General features: G+C 50.7%; 1 protein-coding gene across 4 annotated transcripts in view; it reads left to right on the top strand.

The window, feature by feature from the left end:
* The window catches only part of ABR (ABR activator of RhoGEF and GTPase), a 173,381-nt gene that overhangs the window by 94,435 nt on the left and 56,711 nt on the right, over window positions 1-22,235 (top strand). For all 4 annotated transcript variants that reach the window (XM_033089012.1, XM_033089015.1, XM_033089013.1 and 1 more), the window contains 3 exons: window positions 6,480-6,578; window positions 13,818-14,003; window positions 19,484-19,591. In XM_033089012.1, coding sequence (XP_032944903.1) covers window positions 6,480-6,578; window positions 13,818-14,003; window positions 19,484-19,591 — 393 coding nt within the window. The remainder of the gene's footprint in view (window positions 1-6,479; window positions 6,579-13,817; window positions 14,004-19,483; window positions 19,592-22,235) is intronic.

Here is a 22,235-nt window from a genome sequence, read left to right as displayed (position 1 = left end):
AGGCTGGCAGTGGCTAGCGTTCTACTCCTTGTTCTCTCATCTGGTGCTAGCTCGGAGCACTGGGAGTAAGTCACGTTCTTCAATGGGCCCGCGAAGGCCTGTGCACTTAGGGTCTGACCAGCCTCCCCACAAGGAGAGGATGGGAACATGTCTGATTATGAACAAGGAGTTCTGGCTGGGGGCTCAGTAGTGTGTGGACCGAAGTATGTGGGGTTCCTAATGGGTCTTCTCTGAGAAATGCTTCCCAGCACAGTTGGGGTTCCGTTCATATGATGCCATAGGGGTCCACCCTTACTCTGGTCTCTGGCTTATACCTCAGTCTTAGCCCATAGTTTATTCTGCTTGGAACTCTAGACATCTGCCTCCTCGGGCATGTCCTATTCTCGAGGGCAAGGGCCACATTGTATTTATTCATTGCGGAATGCTGCATGGTGTTTGGTGCTTGGCTGGTGCCCAGTGAATTTGTCAAGTGAGTGAGGCTTGATGAGGCCTGCAAAGGGTGCACCATGTCCCTGGGCTTGTTCCATCTCAGACAGGGTCTAAGGAGGCAGCACATGGGTGCCTGGGTACATATCGCCCCTAAACACACTGACTCTCCTAGATCCTGTTTCCTCCTCTCTACCTTGTTGCTTCAGGACTTGTCTCCAGCATGGCGGGAGGGAGCCTTTCCTGGGAGTTAGGGAATTCCAGGCCCCCTATCCCATCCTGAACCCCTGTAGGATGCTCTCCACCTCTACCAGGCGTGGCCACTTGAGAAGATAAGCAGGGTTCAGGGTGGCTGCAAAGAGGTGGTGAGAAACCTTGTTGATTCATTCAACAACCCCATCAGGTTGTGTTCTAGTCAAAGCACTCTGCCTGGCATGGGGAGGAGATGAGATGAACAAGGTAGGGTCCTTTCTCACAAAGCGTTCACAGTTCAGGGCAAGGGGGCAAGTGCACAGATAGTAGGAATATAATGAGAAAGTAGTCAGGGCCATGAGAAGGATTCTGATAAAAGGGAACTAAATTCGGAGGAGGAGATACCACTTCTCGTTGAGTCAGGGCTGGACTGGGTGCATGTGTGTGGTCAGGGGGCATTTCTGGAGGGTGTGCTCCTATCCTGGGCTGCAGACGGTCTTGGTTAGCTCTTGTAAGATAGACATTTCCCAACCGCTGGTAGGAATCCAAGACAGTTCTCTCTCTGCTATTACTTTACTTCAAGAGCACTCACCTTAAACAGTCACCGTGTTCCTGGGCACGTGTCCAGATGCCAGTCCTATAAATCAATCCTGTTTTCAGTGTCATTTCCCAGATGCTTCATCTTCCTGGGGGACAGATGTGAGAAGATGACAGTAGTTTTCCCTAGAGCTGGGGTTGGAGCTTGCTGTATCTTTTAACCCACATTTCCCTTTGAGGAGTTTATGATCATAAAACTAATAATAATGCGAAAACCGACAGCAATATCACCTCCCATCTGCAAAGTGTTGTATGCTTTCCAAAAATCTTTCATACAATTCTATTTATTGGTACGTATGGCTGATAGGGACCTTCTGATATAAAAGCTGTGATTTAAGGGAACTCATGTCAGGAATAAAAATCCTTTTGCAATGCAGATTAACCCTTCACGTGTTACTCTGTGCCGATTTTAAATGAGTTGTCTGAAATGCCTATATTGCTGTTTCACCTGTCCGGGTCTCTTTTCCTTCCACAGGCAGTGATGGCTGTGCCTGGACCCCCACTTGGGTATTTCCCAAAGTGGGGGCCACATATGTGATGATTTTAGGTGGCTCCTGGATATATTAATATATTTTGCATTTTAATAGTTAGGTATATATTTTAATGTATATTAGAAAAAATATGATTTGCACATCTTTCCTATGATTTCAGATGTCATACATGGGATAAGGCTGTGCTTTTAAGAAGTCAGTTGTTGTAAAGAACAATATGAAGGAAATAATAGTGCGTGCAGGTGGTATGTGAGTATGACAAAACTACAACATTGGGATATGAACAACTGAAGTTGAGAAACATTGATGGACCCATGGGTCCTGTCTGAAGCTTCAGATAGCCGGGAGCCCAGAATACAGAGATCCACCCTTCAGGAGAGTGGGGCCGCTGGAATTTGGGCTTCGTTCCCCAGCAGTTGCCCCTGTCCTCTCTGCTCTATATTCTGCTGAGGAATTAGCTGAGAGACACCTCCCTGGTGCCTGGCGCTATGGAGAGGAGAAGAGTGGCTGGACGTCCCTGCATTGTCTCAACTCATAGAGGGGCCAGCTGACCTGAGGCTGACGCTTGGCATGGACCCAGCCCCTAGACCCAGTGGCATTGACTTTGAGCAGACGCTGCTGGGTGCTCCTTGCAAACTGGGGTGGCCCATGAGCTGAATTCTGCTGTCTGCACAGCCACTTGGCCTAAGGCAGCCCTGCCTGTTCAGTCCTCACTTTGCCTTGGAGGAGATCAAGGCGCCTTGGCCGAGAACCAAACCTTGGAGGTTTTATTTAGCCCTACTGTAGTAGTCCAGGCCAGAGCTGGCCAAGCCTTACTTGTAGGTACTGTCTCTCCCAAGTGACTGGACTGGACTGGGAGGCCTTGAGCTGACAGATTTTCAGCCCATCAGATTGTGTAAAATATTGGGAGTGAATGAGCCCACCGTGGCTGTGTTTCATAAGCTCCGCTTGGGGAGGAAGTGAAGGCAGTGTTACTGAGAAGGCAGCTTTCCCGTGCTGGGGGACTGGCAAGCAGCATGGCGTAGGCTGGGGGACCATGAACTCTTTGGAGGACTCGCCCTGGGGTTTCTGGGCATGTGGGCACCTCTAGAGGGCTCTGTGGGGACAGAGACTGTCTCCCTCACTTGTATTCCCAGTGCCTGGCACCTAATGGAGAATGAATGAATGAATGAATGAATGTTGAGCCCTGGCATTTATGAGGTAAGGATAGCCTCACAAGGATTCAAGAAACAATTGTGAATTTCCGGATAATTCTAAACCAGGAACATGTGGGGTCTGAGGAAAGCAAAGAAAAGATGGAAGAGGTTTTTGGTGGTAGCTGAGACGAGACCCCCTGTGGTAAAATGCACAGAATTTAATCTCACCTCTTTTCATAGCATCTCCACCCTCACGCCAGTCAAAACATCAGAATAAATGTGGCCCAGAGTGGGGGGACTCTTGGGGGGACTCCCTCTCCTAAGACCCTTGTGATACGTACGGTCCACCTGGATAGTCCATGATAATCTTCCCTTCTAAAAATCCTTAACTTAGTCATGTCTGCAGAGTCCCTTTTGCCATGTCACAGATCTTGGGGGTGAGATCTTATTCCCTTTTGGGGAGCCCACTCAAGATTGGACTCTGAGGTGGGAGTCTGTTGAGGAGAGGGTCTTGCTGAAATGGGCTGACACAGCGGTCTGTGCTCATGCCAGGGAGGCTGAAGGCTTGGCGGGAGCTGCAAAGCACCAGGTCTTCATCCAGGTCCTCGTCCAACCAGCTGTAGAGTTAAGCTCACAGTGTGCCCCACGTGACTTCCAGGCTCTCAGGCAAATCCTCGGTTGGCAGGGAATAAGAGGAGAATGGGGCACAACAGGGGAGCACGACCCCCAACATGGAGGGTGAGTTCCCATGTGTCAGGCTGGGGAAGTAGCATGGTTTGTGTGACGTGCAGGGAGGCCACCTCGGGTCTGACCTTGGGGGGGGCTGGGGCTGGGCCCTGCTCCAAGCTCTCGTCTTCTTTCTCAGAGGATGTGCTGCCCGCCTGCAATGTGGACAGCTCTAGGCAGCTGGCAGTTTCCACTCTCTGTGCCTTGGGAATAATGGTAACACCTTCCAGACTGTGGGATTCCCGGGAGTTCATCCATGGAGAGCACTTAGAACAGTGCTGGTACCTGTGAAACCATCAATAAGTAACCATTGCCCTTCCCCAAAGCTTGGCATCCATACTTGTTTCCTAATGCCGCTGAAACAAATAACCACACATTTAGTGGCTTAAAACGACACAAATTTACTCACGTACACACAAGTCCACAAAGGTCAGTAGGGCTGCGTTCCTTCTGGATGTTCCAGGGAAGAGAATCCATTTCCTGGCCTTTTCCAGCTTCTAGAGCCCCCCTGTGGTCCTTAGCTCATGTCCCCATCCTCTGTCTTCAGAGCTAGCATCTTCCAATCTTGCAACCAGTCTCTCCCCCTCTCCCTCTTTCTGTGGCCACTTCATTTTCTCTGACCCTCTTGCCTCCCTCTCCTAAGACCCTTGTGATAGGTACGGTCCACCTGGATAGTCCATGATAATCTTCCCTTCTAAAAATCCTTAACTTAGTCATGTCTGCAGAGACCCTTTTGCCATGTAAGAGAACATATTCACAGGTTTGGGGGATTAGCATGTGGACCTCTTTGGCAAGACACTGTTCTTCTGTCACAAAGTCGGATACCATTTCAAAGACTTGTGGGGGCAGCAGCCGCCGGCACAGATCTGCTAACTGGTTACTAATGGAAGGCTAAGGATTAAGTCCCTCGCCTGGGGAAAGGGTGGAAAAGCCTGTGAGAACACGCCGGGGAATGGAAAGCAGCTGGGGGAAAGCTGCTTTCCTCAGGACTTGGGGAATTTCTGATAGTTTCCTACGCTCTCCCAGCCTATGCTCAGGGATCTGTTGGAGATTCCGGGTAAGCAGCTGATGCTTGAAAAAGGAACATGAGGGTGAAGAAGTTGTCCGAGCAGTGAAAGAGCATGGAATTTGGTGTTCAAAGGACTGGGGTGAAATCCCAGCTCTGCCACTTCCTGGCTGTGTGACCTTGGGCTAGTCCCTCCCCTCTTTTAAGTCTTGTTTGTTTCCATTTGTATAATGGAAACATATAGTACCCACCTCTCAGTGAGACATTTGAGGGCTAAGTGAGAGAGTGGAAAGGACTTACAAGGCTTAATAAATGTTAGGTGCCTACATGGTAGGGGTGTCACGTGGTGCTGGGCTTCAAGGAAGTACCCAGGAGGGTGATGCAGGTGCTTCAAAGGCCCCGCGAAATCACAGGCAGGTAACCGGATGGGGCGCGGGTCAGGCTGGAGGGTCAGTGCCGCAGACTCGGACGCGAGAACCGAGAGCTGCTGCTGCTGCTGCAGGCCAGAGACTTCGGCTGTACCTTAACTTAAGTGGAGGTGGGATTCAGACAAGAGAAAAGCCAGGGAAGGAGAAGTCGCTTTTAGGCAGCAGTGGTAACAAGACCCAACGTTCAGAGGCGAGCACACTCCTGGCACATTGGGAAGGCAGAGATCTGATGGCTTTGGGGAGATTAAAAGGATTGGGAGAGGCACTAGGAGCCAGTAAAGGTGTTTAAAGAATAAGCTGGACCCTGTGTCACAATTTATATTTGTATTTACTTTTTTTTTTTTTTTTGTTAAACGTCTTTTTGTCCCACTAGATTAGAAGCCACATGAGAGGAGGCTTCTGTATACTTGTTTCCTGTTGTGTCGCCAGGGTCTGGTGGGCATTCAGTACATATTTGTTGAAGGGATACATAAATGGGCAAATAATCTAACCGAATCTCCTGGTCCTCACATTTTGCTGTATTGATATTAAGTCCTTGGCAAGCCTCTGGTGGAAGGTGGCATTCTCAGAAGATTGATCTGGCTTTGGTGTGTGGAGCTGAGGAGGGAGGAGAGAGGCAGAGGTCGGTTAGAAGAGCAGAAGGGGGGTGGGGGGACGCGGTGAGATGCGGTGGTCCTTGACCGCTGCCGGGGGAGGTGTGGAACGCAAGGGAAGAGTCTTGGTGAGAGATTAGCAAGATGGACCTTGAAAGCTAAAGGAAGCTTGGTCTTTACCGGAGAGGAGAGTGGGGGTGGGGAGGCCACTCTGGGTCTGTGCCTTATACAGTGCGGCAGTCAGGAAAGGCCGTCAGGAAAGGCCGGAGGTGTGTGGGGGGGGCTAGGAGGGATGAAGGTTGAGGGCCGCACAGTTAGCACCTTCTGTTGTGGGAATTTGCCCCTGGGGCCAGGAAGATAGAGTCTGAGGTTTAGCTAGAAGTCACACAGCTGGGCTTCCTATGGCCACTTTCATCCCATTCTCTCTACCCCCTGCTCACAGTTTATATATCACTTCCTCTGGGAGCCTCCCGCGGCCCCTGCTGTGCCCTCCCATGTGACCGAGCTCTGCCTCAGTCATTTCTCTGCTTTCCCTTAATTATGTACCCCCATTGAATTGCCCCCACCCATGAGGCCAGGTCCTTCCTTATCTTGCTGATTATTATAAGGTTCCCCAGGTGGATGGATGGATGGATGGATGGGTATAAAATAAGGACATGTGGAATAAAGGATGGGAGAGAAACAAAGCAAGATGTTAGCAGTAGGAATATGGGTGACTGTTTTTCCTTTTATATTTCTATATTTGCCAAAGTTTCTATACTACGTATAGTTGGCTTTTATCTCCTATAGAAGTGTTAGTTAAAGAAGAGACAAATGACAAAGAAACAAGCCACACAGGATTCTGGCCTCCTTTCTCATGAGCTGTTGGCTTCTGGCTTGTGCAGGTGGAAGCCGGGAAAGGCCTGGAGATGAGGAAGCTGGTTCTCTCGGGGTTCCTGGCCAGCGAAGAAATCTACATTAACCAGCTGGAAGCCCTCTTGCTGGTGAGTACATGTTCCGGGGCCTTCGAGTCCCTCTGTTGGACAGGGTCATGATCTAAAGCTGCTTTTGGAGTTGGAAAGGAAGGGGGACCTGGACCAGTCCTTGTTTGTGGGCAGAGTCTGTGGTACTGCTGTGCTTACAGCTCGGTATCCGGCAGCCGGGGTCATTGCCAGAAAGGGTGGATGTGCCTCTCAGCCCCGACTCTTCATTACCTGCCCTGGGAAAGCAGGATTAGAAGCACAGTCGGGTTGGGGGTGGCAAACCCTCCATCACCCATGACCATGCACAGGCATCACTAATCGATCTGTCCAGGGGGAGGCCTCGCCATCTCCTGCACTCTGTGCTCCGGGAGTCTCTATCAATCAGTCTTTGTCATTCCTGGTCCCCCCTGGAATGGTGACGCATTCGTGCCATGCCAAGGCCCTGTGGCAGGAAATGTGCGGTGGAGGGTTGTCTGTGCCATTTGACACATGCATGGCTTGGAGGCATTTGACCAACTGCAGTCCTCCTTGAAGGTGCCTCAGTTTCCTCTCCAAGTTGGAGGCATTGTTGTGAGAATCAGACTGGGAGGAGAATACTATTGGAAGATTGTCAAAAGGTGAAAGTACTACACAGATGTAAGGTGTTTCTGCGTTTGAAGAAAGTACTTATTAGATGCATCTGGAGATCATGCAGAGTGATTGTGGCAGGTAAAGTTGTTTCCCTGGGTGTTTTGCAGTCTGAGACATAAGGGGATGCAAAGGAGTAATAAGACATGTAGGTGTAGCTCGATAGAAACTCTTACAAGAATTATAAGATACAACATATAGGTGCTTATGGGATAGGGTCACCCAGTGTCCCAGGGGACTTGGCCTTTGTGCGCCAAGAATAACCATTGAAATGTGCAGATACTTTGCAACACGCTGAACAGCGTCTGTGGTAGATCCCTGGCATTTATTGGAATGTGCAGTCATATTTTCAAGTGAAGGACAGTGAGGCAGGGACCTCGGTTTGGGGCCAGAAGTAGGGCAAGACTTGGCTCTGCCATTAATAGTAGACTTATTGCAACTGTTTTACAAACTGTGGGTCTCAACCATTAGTGGGTTGTGAAATCAACGTGGTGGGTTGAACCAGCATTTAAAACCAAATAAGAAAACACCAGCATGTGTCACCATAGTAAGTACCATTCCATGAAACTTTCGGTTTGTTGCGGGTATGTGTATATGTATGTACTAGTCCATATTATTTCTTACGTGGGTTGTAGGGTTTGAAAAACCATGGGCTTTGGGTAAGCCACGCATAACCTCCTTGAGCCTGTTTCCTCATATGAGGATGAGAATAATACCATTACCTTCTCTCTCTTTATGGAGTTGAGAAGACCACGTGATCCTTTTTGGAACCTAGTACAGTGCCAGGTACTTAGGCACTCAATTATTAACTGAAGGACAGGCAGACAACCAGTCAGATACATGTGCAATACACCTTCTAAACTATGAATTACTGTACCAAAATAACGGGGTGTCATTGTCATTAGTAAAAGGATGCATATTTGAAAGGAGTTCAAACAAAGGAACCAGAGCACTGGGATTTGAATCCCTACTTGACTGCTTACTGGCTCTAGGCCTTTAGCAGATTATTGAAGCTTTGGGCCTCATTTTCCCCATCTGCAGACTGGGTATACTATGTAATAGTAGTACAGCCTTGATAGAACATTGATGAGATGCTGTGGAAACTTAACTCTTGTTTCTATCAATTAGCTATGGTAAAACTGGTTTTGCTTAAAGTCGTAGAACCGATGGATGACATTAAGTGAGGACTTACGGTGCACTGTCCAGGGGGTTGTTGTGAGGATTATACGAGTTTGTCTGTGAAGCTCTTAAAAAAGAGCCAAAGTCTTAGCTGATGCTATTATTTTCTCCAGTGCTGGGGGAGAATACAAGTTAGGGCCTGTTTTTCTCTATCAACACACCCTTTGCCTGAGGAAAGGGGCGGTGCCTGTCCTCGTCTCTTTCGGAAGACGTGCCACTCTTAGATTCCAACTTGAAGCTCTCATCTGTCATTGGGGCTAACCTGAGCTTCCGTTTGTCGGAGGCAAAGATAACAACAGATTTAGGGGCCCAGACACTCCCTCCCTGCCTCGCCTTTCAAACAGCTCCTGCCTCAAAGGCAAAAACTGTGAGACTGGGGCCCCTCTTCTCTCCCCAGCTTGTTCATCCTGGGCCCCTGACGGGTTCTTTCTGGAGCAGAAGCTACAGCGTCGGAGGGAGGGACCAGCTGGGAGGCCTGGTCTGGGGCTTGAGGGCTCCAGGAAGGGGGGGCAGGACCCTCCACTGCCACAGCCTCAGCTGATAAACCTCCGAGATAAGGCACTGAGCCTTCCCTCCTCCTCCCTGAGCTGGGAACCCTCCCCTGTCAGCCCCCCTGTAGCTAATCCCTTTGCTTTTGGAGGTGATCTGACCAAGGGGCTCAGAGAAGAAAATCTGTCCTCTGCCAGCGCCCTTCTCCTCCTACGCCCAGATCGCCCTCTTTCTCGTCACCCCACCCCCATTCCCACATCTCTGTTCCTAACAGTGTGAATGTTCTCAGCTTAACACTTCCTGATATGCAAACAACTAGATGTGTGTACCTAAGACTGTGTACACACACAGGCACAGACAGGGATGCCACACTGGAGTCTCAATTCCTGCCCCCAGGTTGCTGTCTGGGCAGGGTCTGGGCATCTCCTGGAGCCCTCCCGGTTCCTGGTGGTCTCAGATTATAAGTGAAATGGTCCTGGGAGTTTGGGCTGTGGTGGGGGTGCCGGGAGACACTCCGAATGCTTGTAATTCGGCATCTCCCCGACTCTGGGCAATGAGCCGGGTGGGTACTGCTTCTGGCGGCACCGTCACCCACAGCACCTCTCACCACTGGGCTTGACTAACAGGCCGTCCTCTCTCAGACTCTCGTACTGGCAGTTTGCTTTGTAGTTCCTGGGCCCACGGCTCTCAGGTTCCTTATCTGTGAAAGAGGTTAGTGACGCCCTCCTGCCTGGGCCCCAGGGAGGAGGAGGAGGACAGCTAGGGGTTAGTAACAGGCCTTGCTGACAGCCGCCAGGCCTCTGGGATAGGAGGTGGAGGAAATGCGCGATTTCTTTCCCCTGTTTCGAAAGGCAGGTTGCTGGGGCACAGAGCAGACCAAGGCCTGTATGGGGCTTCACCAGATAAAAATGACTGCCTTCCAGGGCCAGCCAAGGGCACACACCCAGTGCTTTCCCCTCCTCGTGAACTCAGGGCTGAGACCATAGGTCCCCAGCCTTGTCCTGAGAACGGTCTGATGGCCCAGTGCAGCCCCTGTCCATGTGACCCACTGCTGGTGAGTGCCCGTTTCTTCCCCTTTTATAGACACAGTGGGAAGTTTAGGAGGAAGCAGAGCACTTGTTGTCTTGTCCCTGCGTGGGCAGTAGATGGGTGCTTCCCCAACAGCTTCTGAGAAATCCTGACTTTTTTGCCTTCCCAGGACGGTTCTCTCCCTATTTCCTTTTTTCCCCCCACAGTGGGGATGGCACTGGAGCAGTGACAGGGATTGGTGGTTCTGGGCCTCTGTGGTGACTGGGAGCCTCCATTGTCTCCTGAGTAGAGGGACTAAGGATAAACTGTGACAGTGATCCTGAGGGCCAGTCTGTATCCTTTTTGGAGCCCTGGGAGCCTTGAAGCTGAATGTAGTCTCCCACCTGGGATTGGGAGAACAGTATTCCCTTTCTCATGGCTCCCGGTTCCTTCTGTTTCTTTATGAGGCATGCTTACCCAGGCCCCACCCCTCCACCTACTCAGATCTTCCCAACCTTCACGGCCTGTTTTGGTCACCTCCTCTGGGAAGCTCTCCAAGTTGCACCAGCACAACCTCGAGACCACTTGGTTGGTACTTATAGGACAAGTCAGGTCATACCCTATCTTGCTTTGTCCACATAACATTCTCTAGAGCAAGGATCATGAGTCATAAAAATAATCTCCTAAAAAGAAAACTGGACCCTGTCACTCCCATGCTTAAATCCTTCCAGGGAAAACCAGGTCATTGCTTGGGCTTAAAAGCCACATTCCTTCGCCTGCATGATCTAGCCGCTGTCCACCCTCCTGCCCTGCTTGCTGTCTCCCAGCTTCTGTCTCACTCAGCCTTTTCCCGCCTCAGGACCGGGCCCTGAGGAAGTCCGCCTGGAATACTGTTCCTGTGCCCGCGTGCTTCCATTCCAGGGTAAATGTTGCCTTCTTGGGGAAGCTGTCCTTCAGCACCTCACTTGGAACGTCCCCTTCTGACTCCCCTCATTGCATGTGTGTGTGATTATGTGGTCGATTGTTTCCTTGTGTTTTGTCTCCCCTCCTAGAGGGGAGGCTCCGTGGGGCAATGATTCGTGAACCACAGAACAGCACCCCCCTGAAACCCCCTCCCCTCCCCCAGTCTTGCCTCATGGTAGACACTTGGTACATTATTTGTGGGGTGAACAATAATAGTAGCAGCTGACATTGATTGATTGCCTTTTACTGTGTTTCCCCGAAAATAAGACCTAGCTGGACAATCAGCTCTAATGCGTCTTTTGGAGCAAAAATTAATATAAGACCTGGTATAATATCATATCATATCATATCATCATATCATATCATATCATATATCATATCATATCATATCAAAGACCCGTCTTATATTATAGTAAAATAAGACCAGGTCTTAGATTAATTTTTGCTCCAAAAAACGTGTTAGAGCTGATTGTCTGGCTAGGTCTTATTTTCGGGAAAACACGGTATGTAGCAGGCACCTAGTCAATATTTTAGATAAATTATGGCTTTCGATCTTCCTATCCGTGTTCTTGAGAAGGTAATATTCTCCCAGTTTTACAAATGAGACTGCTGAGGCCCAGAGATGCTGGGTAACTCGCCCACTGTTAGTAAGTGGCAGAGTTGGGGCTCAAACCCACACTGCCTGGCCTGCACCAGGTCGAACCCCATTCTACTTCCCTAGCAAAGGGCTAGACAAGGGTTTGTTGGTTCCAACGCTGAGAGGGTCAGAAGGGGGCCTTCTGCTTTCTCCTGCCTGGACTTTATAGAGCTGGGAGAATGACGGAACCAGAAGTCAGAGCGCTCATCTGAGTAGATGAGACTTTCTCTGGTGGACAGACTTGGGCGCTGCCACCATCAGAGTGAGACAGATGTGAGGAGAGAGTGAAACTTGGCTGGGAGTTTGCTGCTGTGGCTGGCTCAAGCCGGTGGTCATCTCTCAGAGTGAGCCCGCAATAAGTTCGGTCTCCCTCAGTGTAGATGTCGCCTCCGGTCTAGCATTGGGTCACCCATTCCCTGCTAGAATGCTTCTCTTGTCGGAAAGCTCACTACTGGATCCTGTGACAGAATGGGGCACAGTTCTAAGGAGGCCACACTTGACCCCATGACTTCTTGCTGCTCATGAGTCTGCACAGTGACCCAGACTAAGTCAAAGACCCCTTTCCAGACAGCCCTTCATCACATGAGCCATGGCTGACTCAGGCTTCTCCCTTCCGGTGCCCTCCCCTCCCTTGCCTTCTCTTTGTGGCGGGTTTCCAGACCCTGTCTCCTGGAGGGCCTTTGGAGTCCAGGCTGGGCATCTTGGAGGGCTTTGAGGCCGAAGGAAGGTCAACCAAGGAGGGCCTCTTTATCCTTCAGTATCAGGTTTTTGTTTCAACTATGAATTGTAATACCTTTTCCCCTGATTATATAAAATTAGCGTTTACTCTAACCACTATGCTGTACACCTGAAACTGATGATATTGAATGTCAACCGTAATTGAAAAATTAAAATTTTTTTCATGAAAAAGTAAATTAAGCAGCAAAATAAATAAATAAAATTAGTGTTTATTCATTGTGAACACTAATGATTTAGAAAATGCAGAATATTATACTGAAGAAAATGCACCCGAGCCCAATTTTCACACAGTCCTACTGTTGGGCATGGAGGTGATGGCTTCCGCTCCCAGCCAGTGTTGGGAGAGGATCCTGAGTTATTGTCTGTCACTTCAGCGTCTCCACCTGCAGGCCAGGGAGCATCTCGGTGTAGACAACAGAGATGACAGATAGGTTTCATCAGACACGTCAACCTCAGCATTGAGAAAGAGTCTGAGACTACAACCGGGCTCAGTGAGGAAGAGCGTTGTGATTGCTTAGCCATGTTTGCCACGGGTACAGGAAGTAGGACAGTGGCATGTGTGCCACCTGTTTACTCTCTCTCTACTAAGTGATGAGAACTTGAAATACTGGTGCCACTGAGGTTGGCCTTCAGCCCCTTGAAGACTGCACTCCCAAGTCTTAGAATCACGTTCTGTTTCTTTCTTTCTTTCTTTTTTTTTCTTTTTACTTTATTGGAGAACAGTGTGTACTTCCAGGACTTTTTTCCAAGTCAAGTTGTTGTCCTTTCAATCTTAGTTGTGGAGGGTGCCGTTCAGCTTCAAGTTGTTGTCCTTTCAGTCTTAGTTGTGGAGGGTGCAGCTCAGCTCCAGGTCCAGTTGCCATTGCTAATTGCAGGGGGTGCAGCCCACCATCCCTTGCGGGAGTCGAACCGGCAACCTTGTGATTGAGAGGACGCGCTCCAACCAACTGAGCCATCCGGGAGCTCAGCGGCAGCTCAGCTCAAGGTGCCGTGTTCAATCTTAGTTGCAGGGGGCACAGCCCACCATCCCTTGCAGGACTCGAGGAATTGAACTGGCAACCTTGTGGTTGAGAGCCCACTGGCCCATGTGGGAATTGGACTGGCAGCCTTCGGAGTTAGGAGCACGGAGCTCCAACCGCCTGAGCCACCGGGCCAGCCCACATTCTGTTTCTTGGAAGGAGACAGCTAAGGGGTTCCCAGTCAACCCTCCCTTCTGCTGCAGTGTGACTGTGACAAGAGAGCTTGTGCCTGAGAGCAGGAGGCCACTGTGGAAGAAAGATGTGGAGCCTATTAAATTTAAAAGTGAGCCCAGTAGTACAGACTGCAGGCCGAGGGTTCCTCAGGGGGGAAGGGGTGAGGGAAATGTGTCCCTTAGGCCTGGCAGGACTGCCTGACCAGGCTCTGGCTGTCAGGTTCCCTCTCCTTGCAGGTGCACATGGCTTGTTGGGGCCTGTGGCAGCAGCTACTTGACACGAAGCACACTTCAGGTGCCCTGCCCTCCGTGGCCTTGTCGAGGGAGAACTCGGGCAGCAGGAAGGGCTAATCATTGCCCTGGGCCTGCTGACCTTCTGGTTTATTTGCCCCTCACCTCTGCTCTGTTTTTTCCTCCTCTCTCCCAGCCCATGAAACCCCTGAAGGCCACAGCCACCACCTCCCAGCCTGTGCTCACCATCCAGCAGATCGAAACCATCTTCTACAAGATCCAGGACATCTATGAGATCCACAAAGAGTTCTACGACAACCTCTGCCCCAAAGTGCAGCAGTGGGACAGCCAGGTCACCATGGGCCACCTCTTCCAGAAGCTGGTGAGTCTTCTGTTGGTGGAGGGTCCTCATCCAGGGCCTCAGTGGAGCTATTGGTGTCAGGGGAGGACTGGTCAGCCCCATCCCTCCTGGTCTCCTGGAAGCTTTCCGAGTCCTGGAGGAAAGCCTGGGCCTCTGCTTTATGGGAATGCTGGACCTGGGGCCTCAATTCCCGGTCTCCACCGTGAAGCCTAAATGTTCTAGGGATGCTGGCGACAGGCCGTGTGCATAGGTGCTCCTGACAGGGCATGTTTCTCTCTCCTCCCTGCTGGGCTTCAGTCCCCTGTCCGTGAGCTAACAGAGGGGTGTGTGCCCGGTGACAGGCAGGGACTGCTCATCTGAGACCCCAGGCATTCGCCGTACCTGAGCGCTGCCTGTGAAATGCAGTGGTCAGCTGGGAGACTGTCAGCTAAGGATCTTCTCCTGAGGACTTTAGAGCAGAAAGCACTAAGCCTAGTCGTCCCGCCACTGCAGGGGAGGGACAAGGTCTGAGGGGGTAGAATTCACATGGAGGCTTAGTGTTGGGAAAGGCTCCCAGAGGTCTTCTAGGTCCCAGGGCTCCTGAGACACTGTCTCCCGAAGCTCTGTGTATGTCTCTGGCTCTGTCCCCCGGAGGAGCTCCAGGTGAGACCCACAGCACCCCCCGCCCCCACCTGGCTCTCCTCTTCATAACTTCTGCCAGCTTGACAGGTGGGAAGGGATTCAGTGGCTGTTGTTGTCTGGTGTGAACGGTGGGGGGCAGAAAGCAGCACATCTCTCCTTTTCCTCCCTGCAACGGTGGGACTGGTTGAGTGGACAGGTCTCTGCTTTTCTTACACTGGAGAAAACTCTTGATTGGCTACTCCCAGGGCCTCCAGCTCAGCATGTTCAAAATTGAACTCATTGTCTCTGAAGTTCTTTGCTCTTCTTCCTGCCTCTACCATGTTTCCCTGAAAATAAGACCTTGCTGGACAATCAGCTCTAATACGTCTTTTGGGCAAAAATTAATATAAGACTCGGTATTATATTATTATATTATTATATTATATTATATTCCCAGTCTTATATTAATTTTTGCTCCAAAAGACGCATTAGAGCTGATTGCCCGGCTAGGTCTTATTTTCAGGGAAACACTCAGTGGGTGCTGCTGCTATCTCACCTCCATCCATCTGCAACTCCTTGGACTCACCCTTAGCACCTCCCTTCCCCCACTCCGCCTCCCTCACCCCCTCATCCCAGAGTCCACTTCTTAAATGCTCACTGCCACCTGCTTCCCTCCACCAGCTCTGGTGCCCTCACCTGGACCACTGCTGCAGCCTCAGGAGTGGCTCCTGCCTCCAGGCCCCTCCCCGTGCCCTCCGCCTCCTACCTTTACTTAGCAGCAGAGAGGTACCTAAGCTCCTGACCAGGCCTCACGTCTCCCCTGCGTACATCCTGTCAGTGACTCCCCTTGCCCGTTGGATGCAGACCAGACTCCAAGGAGACCCTTTGAATGCTGCTCTCTGGCCTCTGGCCGCTGTCTCCCCCACCCTCTGTGCCCCAGACACGGAACTTTCCATTCTCGGTTCACACTGCAGGCACTCTTGACCTCTCTGTACTTATGGCTCTAGCTGCCTGAAATGTCCTTCCCCGTCGGGTGTGGCTTCTCCTGGTCAGTTCCCAGCTTAGAAGTGATATCTTTGGATAAGACTACCCCCACCCCTCGAATGCAGCCTCTATGCTTATCCCTCAGTGAACACGATACCAGCCTGACTCCCCGAAACCATAAGCTCCCGGAGGACAGAATGTATTTGCTTCATCATTAGACACCCCCTCCACAAACCCGCCCCAGGACCAGCCCAGTGCTCAGTACATGAATGAATGAGGGAGTGAATGAGAGCACCATGACCTTGACCTCCGGGACTAAGGAGAACTTGGAAGGCCAGGGAGGGAGACATCACAGGATCTGAGGTCTGTGTCCTGAGAGACCAGCAGTGTTGTCGGGACAAGCGCAGCTTCTAGAGCCAGGTCACAGCTGGGTTTGAATCCTGGTTCTGCCACCAATTAAACCTGTGATCTTGGGCAACTTACCCAACCTCTCCGAGATGCGGCTTCCTCATCTGTATAAATGAGGATAAAAAAAGTATTTATCTCATTGGATTGTTGTGAGGACTGAGTGAGTTAATACCTGAAGAGTGCTTAGAACGAGGCCTGGAACATAGTAAATTAGTAAATACTCAATAGTCAGCCATTTTCATTACTGTTGTTATTATTACTATTATTAGTAGTAATAATATTAGGAAGAGGAGCCCCTAGAAGGTGTTGCAGAGGAACTCCACGCTTCTGGTTCTGGCAGCCCCAGAGTGGTCACCCCAGGTCAGGGATGGTGAACATCCAGTCCTCACTCCGGCCTGGTCCCCGGAGCTGGACCTGATTGGCTGGGGGCAGCGCTCTTCAGCCCTCAAGAGGGCAAGAGAGCAAACCTGGGGGCAGGACGGCAAATAGCCCAGAGCACAGCGCAAAGGCTTTCCCAGTTTATCTTTGTCACTTGGATCCTGCTGTCACCAGGGTCCCCCGTTCTGGTCTCAGCTCCACAGGCCTCGTCATGCATTTGCTCCCCACCTTGCCCCCCACAGCGCCACGAACTGAGGTCTGAAGCCCCTGGGAGGCCCTGGGTAGAGCCAGGGCCGGCCAGGCCAGGCATCCGGAGGCAGTTTCCTTTCCTCTGGTCTCCAGGTATTTGATTATCTATCACAGAGAGAAGGGAATTAGCATCTCTGCTGTTTGTTTTATGAGGTCACCCCAGTGCCAAACTGCTGTTTCCAAGCAACACCCACTTCCCAGTTAACTGCCCTGGCAGGCTGGGCCTTGGGCCCTCTAGGCGAGGGTGCGCCATGGGGATGGCAGCACCTGGGGTGGTCAGTGGCTCCTGCACGCAGGCCTTCTTCCCAGGCTCCTGCTTCTGCTTTCCCTCCTGCTGCTCCCTTAGGCAGTGGGATGGGAGGGTACCTTTCCAACCTGGGCACCCAGCCTCCTGGGAAAGGGGACAAGGAGGGCGCATACCTGGAAGAAGAATAGCAATGATTTTTCCTTCAGTTTAGGGAGCGACTGTCTAGCTCATCCCCTGCAGGCTGGGACACCAGTGGGCCAATATTCCCCCTGGGAAAGGAAACAAACTGCATCCCTTCCTGTCCCCTCCCCCCCAAGACTTTTCTTTTTGGAAAGTCAGGCCTGTCTGGGGCTGAGAGACCTGCATGTCTCTGATGGTGGCTTTTCCTCAGGCATCCCAGTTCTCACTTTTCCCTCTGGCTTTCCTGGGCTCCACTACCTGCTTCCTCAGCCTGCTCCAGGCCCCCCGCCCCATCTCTTTGGGTCCTTGAGGAGCACAGGGATTCTGCAGTAAGCAGAGTGGTCCAGGGAAGGGCTCAGGGGCAGCCCACTTTCCCCAGCACTTTGGTGAGAGCCCCACGGCAACCTCGCAGCTACGTCACTGAAAAAAATTTAAATCAGAAAATCTAGAGAATAATGTAGCAGACAGTTGTGTGCTCACCTCGGAGAATTAATAGATGCTAGGCTCTGAAGATACACGGCAGAGTATTTTAATCAAAACAATACAGCATTGCAGATGCAGACGAAGTCTCTCCCTTCCTCTTTCCTCTCAACCTAGAAGTAGCTACTGGCATGAATTTGGTGTGTAGCCTTCTAGCTTGTAGTTTGTGTTTTTACTACATATCTATAGCTTTTTCTGGCATTGCGTGTACTTTTTAAATGGACATAATATACATATATATATAAATATATGTATGTATGTATTCTCTGTATGTTGATATATATACTCTACCGGGGGTGCCAAAAAATATATATACATGACTTGTATTCATTTTTTGTTATTGGGATATATTGAGTGTTACAATTTTAAAAACAGGTTTTTCCTTTCTTAAAATGTGTATATGTTTTTTTTGGCACCCTCTGCTATATATATTATGTATTTTGCAATTCAATCAACATTTGTTTTAAAACTTGGTGGTGGTGCTACACGTGGATCTAATTCATTAATTTTAACTGCAGCGTGTGTGTGTGTGTGTGTGTGTGTGTGTATGTGTGTGTTCCCCTTATTATGAACATTTGTTTTCAGTCTTTCTACAGAAAGAAGAGTGAGGTTGCGAATCCCCACACTCACATTTTCTTGGGCACATATATATGCAAATTTCTCTAGAGCAGCACTTTCCAGTGTAAATATAAGCGAGCCACAACTAGAATTTAAAAATTTCTCGTAGTAGCCATGCATATAATCTAAAATTTAAGCGTAGAAACACACAGGTGAAATTAATTTTAAGGATATATTTTATTTAGCCCAATAGAGTTACAATATTATCATTTCAACATGTTCTCAATATTTTAAAAATGAGATAATTTACATTCTCTTTTACATATGAAGCCTCGGAAATCCAGTGTGTATTTTACGCTTATAGCACATTGCAATTTGGATTCGCCACATTTCGGGTGCTCGGTAGACATGTGTAGTGAGTGGCTCCGGTATTGGATAGCAGAGCTCTCTGTGCAGAAGTGGATTTGCTAAGTAGTAGGCTGAACTGTGCATATTTTTAACTTTGTTAGTTATTAACAAATTACTCTCCAAAGAATTGTATTAATTTACACCCCCACAAGCAGTTTATACAAGTTCCTATTTCCCCCACTTTCTGGCAATTCCTTGGTATCATTAGACTTTTAAATTTTGGCCAGATTGATGGGTGTACAATAGTATCTCATTGTAGTTTTAATTCAAGTTTCCACCCTTTGCTCCCTTCAGAGGAAGTGCACAAAGGCTTTCCTTAGGTGTGTGAGGAACTGAGGGACTGTGCCTCGGTTTCCCCTTTTGCAGAAAGCGCTGATGGCATCTGTTCTGCCTCCCAGAGGAGGTGAGGCTCTGTGTGGTGACTTGTAAATGAGTAGTGAGGCCGGGCCTCTGGCTCCTTGGGGGCTTAGGAGATGGGGACAGGGACCTAGAAGCTGAGGAGCGTGGGGACTGTGCCTTCAAATACTGTGCCTCACACTCCACGTGCGGAATGAGGCACTGAGCTGGCCACACACGCCCGCCCGGCTCCTCCCCTGTCTCCCTGCTCCAGCTAATTCCAGGACGTGAAAGAGATGTGAGGCATTCAGGGGTTTCAAACCCAGAGAGATCTTGATGATGCTAAATAAAGCCAAAAGCTGCTGATGAGTTGAATTTCTAGCATACCAACAAAAGCCCTGCCCTGGGGGTTCCCCCCCCACAACCCTCAGCACCCCCTTGTTAACCTTACTGGCTAAATCCGTTTCCATGGAAACTGTCAAGTTCAAAGGGATACTGTAGTATGTATATTCATTCTGCCTTTCCCCTCTGCTCCCAGCTAGCCCTTAGGAGCTGGGTTAGAGGTTTTGGGTGTTCACGGAGCTCCAGGTGCTCTGGTTAAGCTTTCATCCATTCATTAATCCTCTCTCCCCATCCCTCTCCTGCCCTTCTCTCTCTCCTCTCCTCCCTGCAGGCCAGCCAGCTGGGCGTGTACAAAGCGTTTGTGGATAACTATAAAGTCGCTCTGGAGACAGCTGAGAAGTGCAGCCAGTCCAACAACCAGTTCCAGAAGATCTCTGAGGTGGGCAGCTCCCTGCACAGCCACCCCTCTGACTCAGGGCTTTGGGGAGGCTGCTCAGAGCCTTACAGTCTTTGGGCCTCTCCTTTCGTGCTTGCCAGTTAGAAAAATGGTTCCCGTGATGGGTAACGGCCTGACATTTGTTTTCTTGCACTTGACATTTTCCTTCTTAACGTAAGAACACCAATTTGTTTGATTTTTGTCATTCTGTTTTAGGTTTTTCTGCGTTAGAACAGGGGAGGCAAAAAAAGGGGGGGCAGTATTTCCCACACTGCGGTGACATTGAACAAGTCACTTCCCTTCTGTTGGCCTTTGTTTCTGTAGGATCAGGTATCTAGATTCCTCCAACTCATCCCACACTTGCTTGATAAGAACTACCAGGGACACTGTTTAAAATGCGCATCTTCAGGTACCTTCCCTGGAGCTTCAGCTTCAAAAGGTTTGCCTTGGGGCCCGGAGTCTGTATTTTTAAACAAGTTTCCCCGAGTAATTTTTATGATCAGGAAGAAGGCTGGACCAGGTGGTCTTTTCAGATCCTTGCAATCCCACAAACAGAGAACACAAAGGCCACTTATGTGAGGTGGAAGCCAACAGCCCCTCTGGCTGGGAATATGCCTGTCCTGCTGCTGCAGCGAAGCCTTCCCTCCATGCTCCTCTACAGGGCATCGTCTGCCATCGACACTTCTGTGTCCAGGAAGTGGCAGGGCAGGACTCTAGGGTCCTTCAGGTGCACAGCCCAACTCACCCCTTTAGCCAGAACGACCTCAGTGAGCCCCAAGCTTCTGGCCTTGTAGTCGCAGCACCCAGCTCCAAGTTCAGAGCTAGAGAACCTCTGGTTCCAGGATTGGGGAGCTCCTTCTGCAATTTTGGAGGTCCTGTCTTATGGGCCCCTCTGGACCTTTTGCTTTCTCATCTCATCTCTGATGCTAGAAAAGTTGGTGAGATGCAGGGTAGTTCTCGTGAAACTCTTGGGGTTAGGGGTTATACGCAAGTTTGAAATTTGCCTAGAGGCAGCACGGAGTTGGACAGACAGAGGTGAAAATGTCCGTTCGATTACTCATCAAAGCCACATTGGCAAAATGTGGACTTGGATCTGTGGCCACAGTGGACTTGCTAACATTTCCACTCCACAATTACACACTACGGCTGGAGGCAGAGAGAGGAGGGCTGAGCTCAGTTTCTTCTCCCAAACCCAGGGATCAGGTGAGTCAGCCTGCTCCTTGGAGGACAGAGTGAGGGGTAGGGAAGTCCCTCTACATGGAGGCACGAGGCTGAAGAAATGGTGCTTCCCCTCACAGCTCCCAGCCCTCCCTGGGAACAAACTGGATTCCCCTGATCTGTGTTGAGAGAGATCCAGCCAAGGGTGCCCAGGTACCCTGGGTCATGTATGGTCCAGAGAGTGGGGATATCCCCTTAGCCTGGGCTAAGAAACCCAGCCTACCCAGGAACCCCTGCTCTCACCCCTAAGCCCCTCTCAAAGCCTGCTGCCTCCACGGGCGGAGCCAGGCTCATGGCCTGCTGCCAGGTGGCTTCTCACCCTGACTCATGCGCTGACGCTGTCACTTCCTACTGGCACTGTCACTTAATTACTGCAATTAGGCCCTTCTCCACTGCAGCAGGAGCGATTTCATACTTCTAGGCTGCCCTGAAGGGGGGCATGGAGAAAAATTCCGTAAAGCTGGGAACCACCCACCAGCCAGAGACACAGCCTTGAGGGGATGAGTGACCGCCCCCTTCACCCCACCCCCAAACCCCAGACTCAGTCCCGGAAGCTTTTCTCTGTCTAGAAACAGCTTGAGGCAGGCCCAGGAAAAGGGGTGTTCCCGCTGCCTCGGCATTTCCTCCCTCCCAGGCGAAGCAGGCACCTGGGTATCTGACCTTGGCCTCGCCTCGACCCCACCTTCCCGCTGACATCCTCTTTGGAGCCCTTTTCCCTGCACTCAACGCTCCAAGTGGGGATTGCATTACATCTCCAGTTACAGGCTACGCTGCTGGGTTGGCAGGCGCTGGAGCTGGGCCTCTCTCTCTAAAGGCAGATAAAACAAGTGTGGATCAAATAAGCTGCACTGGAGTCCGTTTCCAGCACTCACTACCCAGTCATTTTGCCTGGGATCCAGGAAGGCTGTTGCTTCTTTCTCCCTGACAGTTTCCTCTCTGATGCTCAGCACAGTGTGGGGAATGTCAGATGGGGCTGGGGCCTGGGTGAGTCCCTCCCCATGTGGGTGACAGGAGTAGGATGTAGCTCAGACTGCCCGTGGAGCTCAGCCGCTCGGCCTCAGGTGCACCACCTCCCTGCTTCCCCCTGCGCAGGTGTGCGGGACCCCTTACTCCTTATCCCAACAGCGGGTCATGCCCCCCCCCCCCCGTATCAGCTGCTACGCCTGGCGCTTGTCCACTCAAGCCCTGTGTGCCCTGGGCTGCTGTGTACAGACCCCCAAGGAGTGGCTGTGGTTGGGGGTCCTACTCTTGCCACTGCTCATTCTCTGGAAGGCCCTCAGAGTCGCCAGGGCGGGGCATTAGTGATGGGTGTGCAAGCACCTTCGTCACAGTGCCTTCTGGTACCTAGAGCCCCTCCTTGCCTACATCCAGCCTCTGGACTCCATGAGGCTCCTGGAGATCGTGGGTGTGGCACAGGCAGTTTGTAGGC

This window comes from Rhinolophus ferrumequinum, chromosome 21, assembly GCF_004115265.2.
Source record: "Rhinolophus ferrumequinum isolate MPI-CBG mRhiFer1 chromosome 21, mRhiFer1_v1.p, whole genome shotgun sequence".
NCBI classification, from domain to species: Eukaryota; Metazoa; Chordata; class Mammalia; order Chiroptera; family Rhinolophidae; genus Rhinolophus; species Rhinolophus ferrumequinum.
This window is presented reverse-complemented; position numbering and strand designations above follow the sequence as displayed.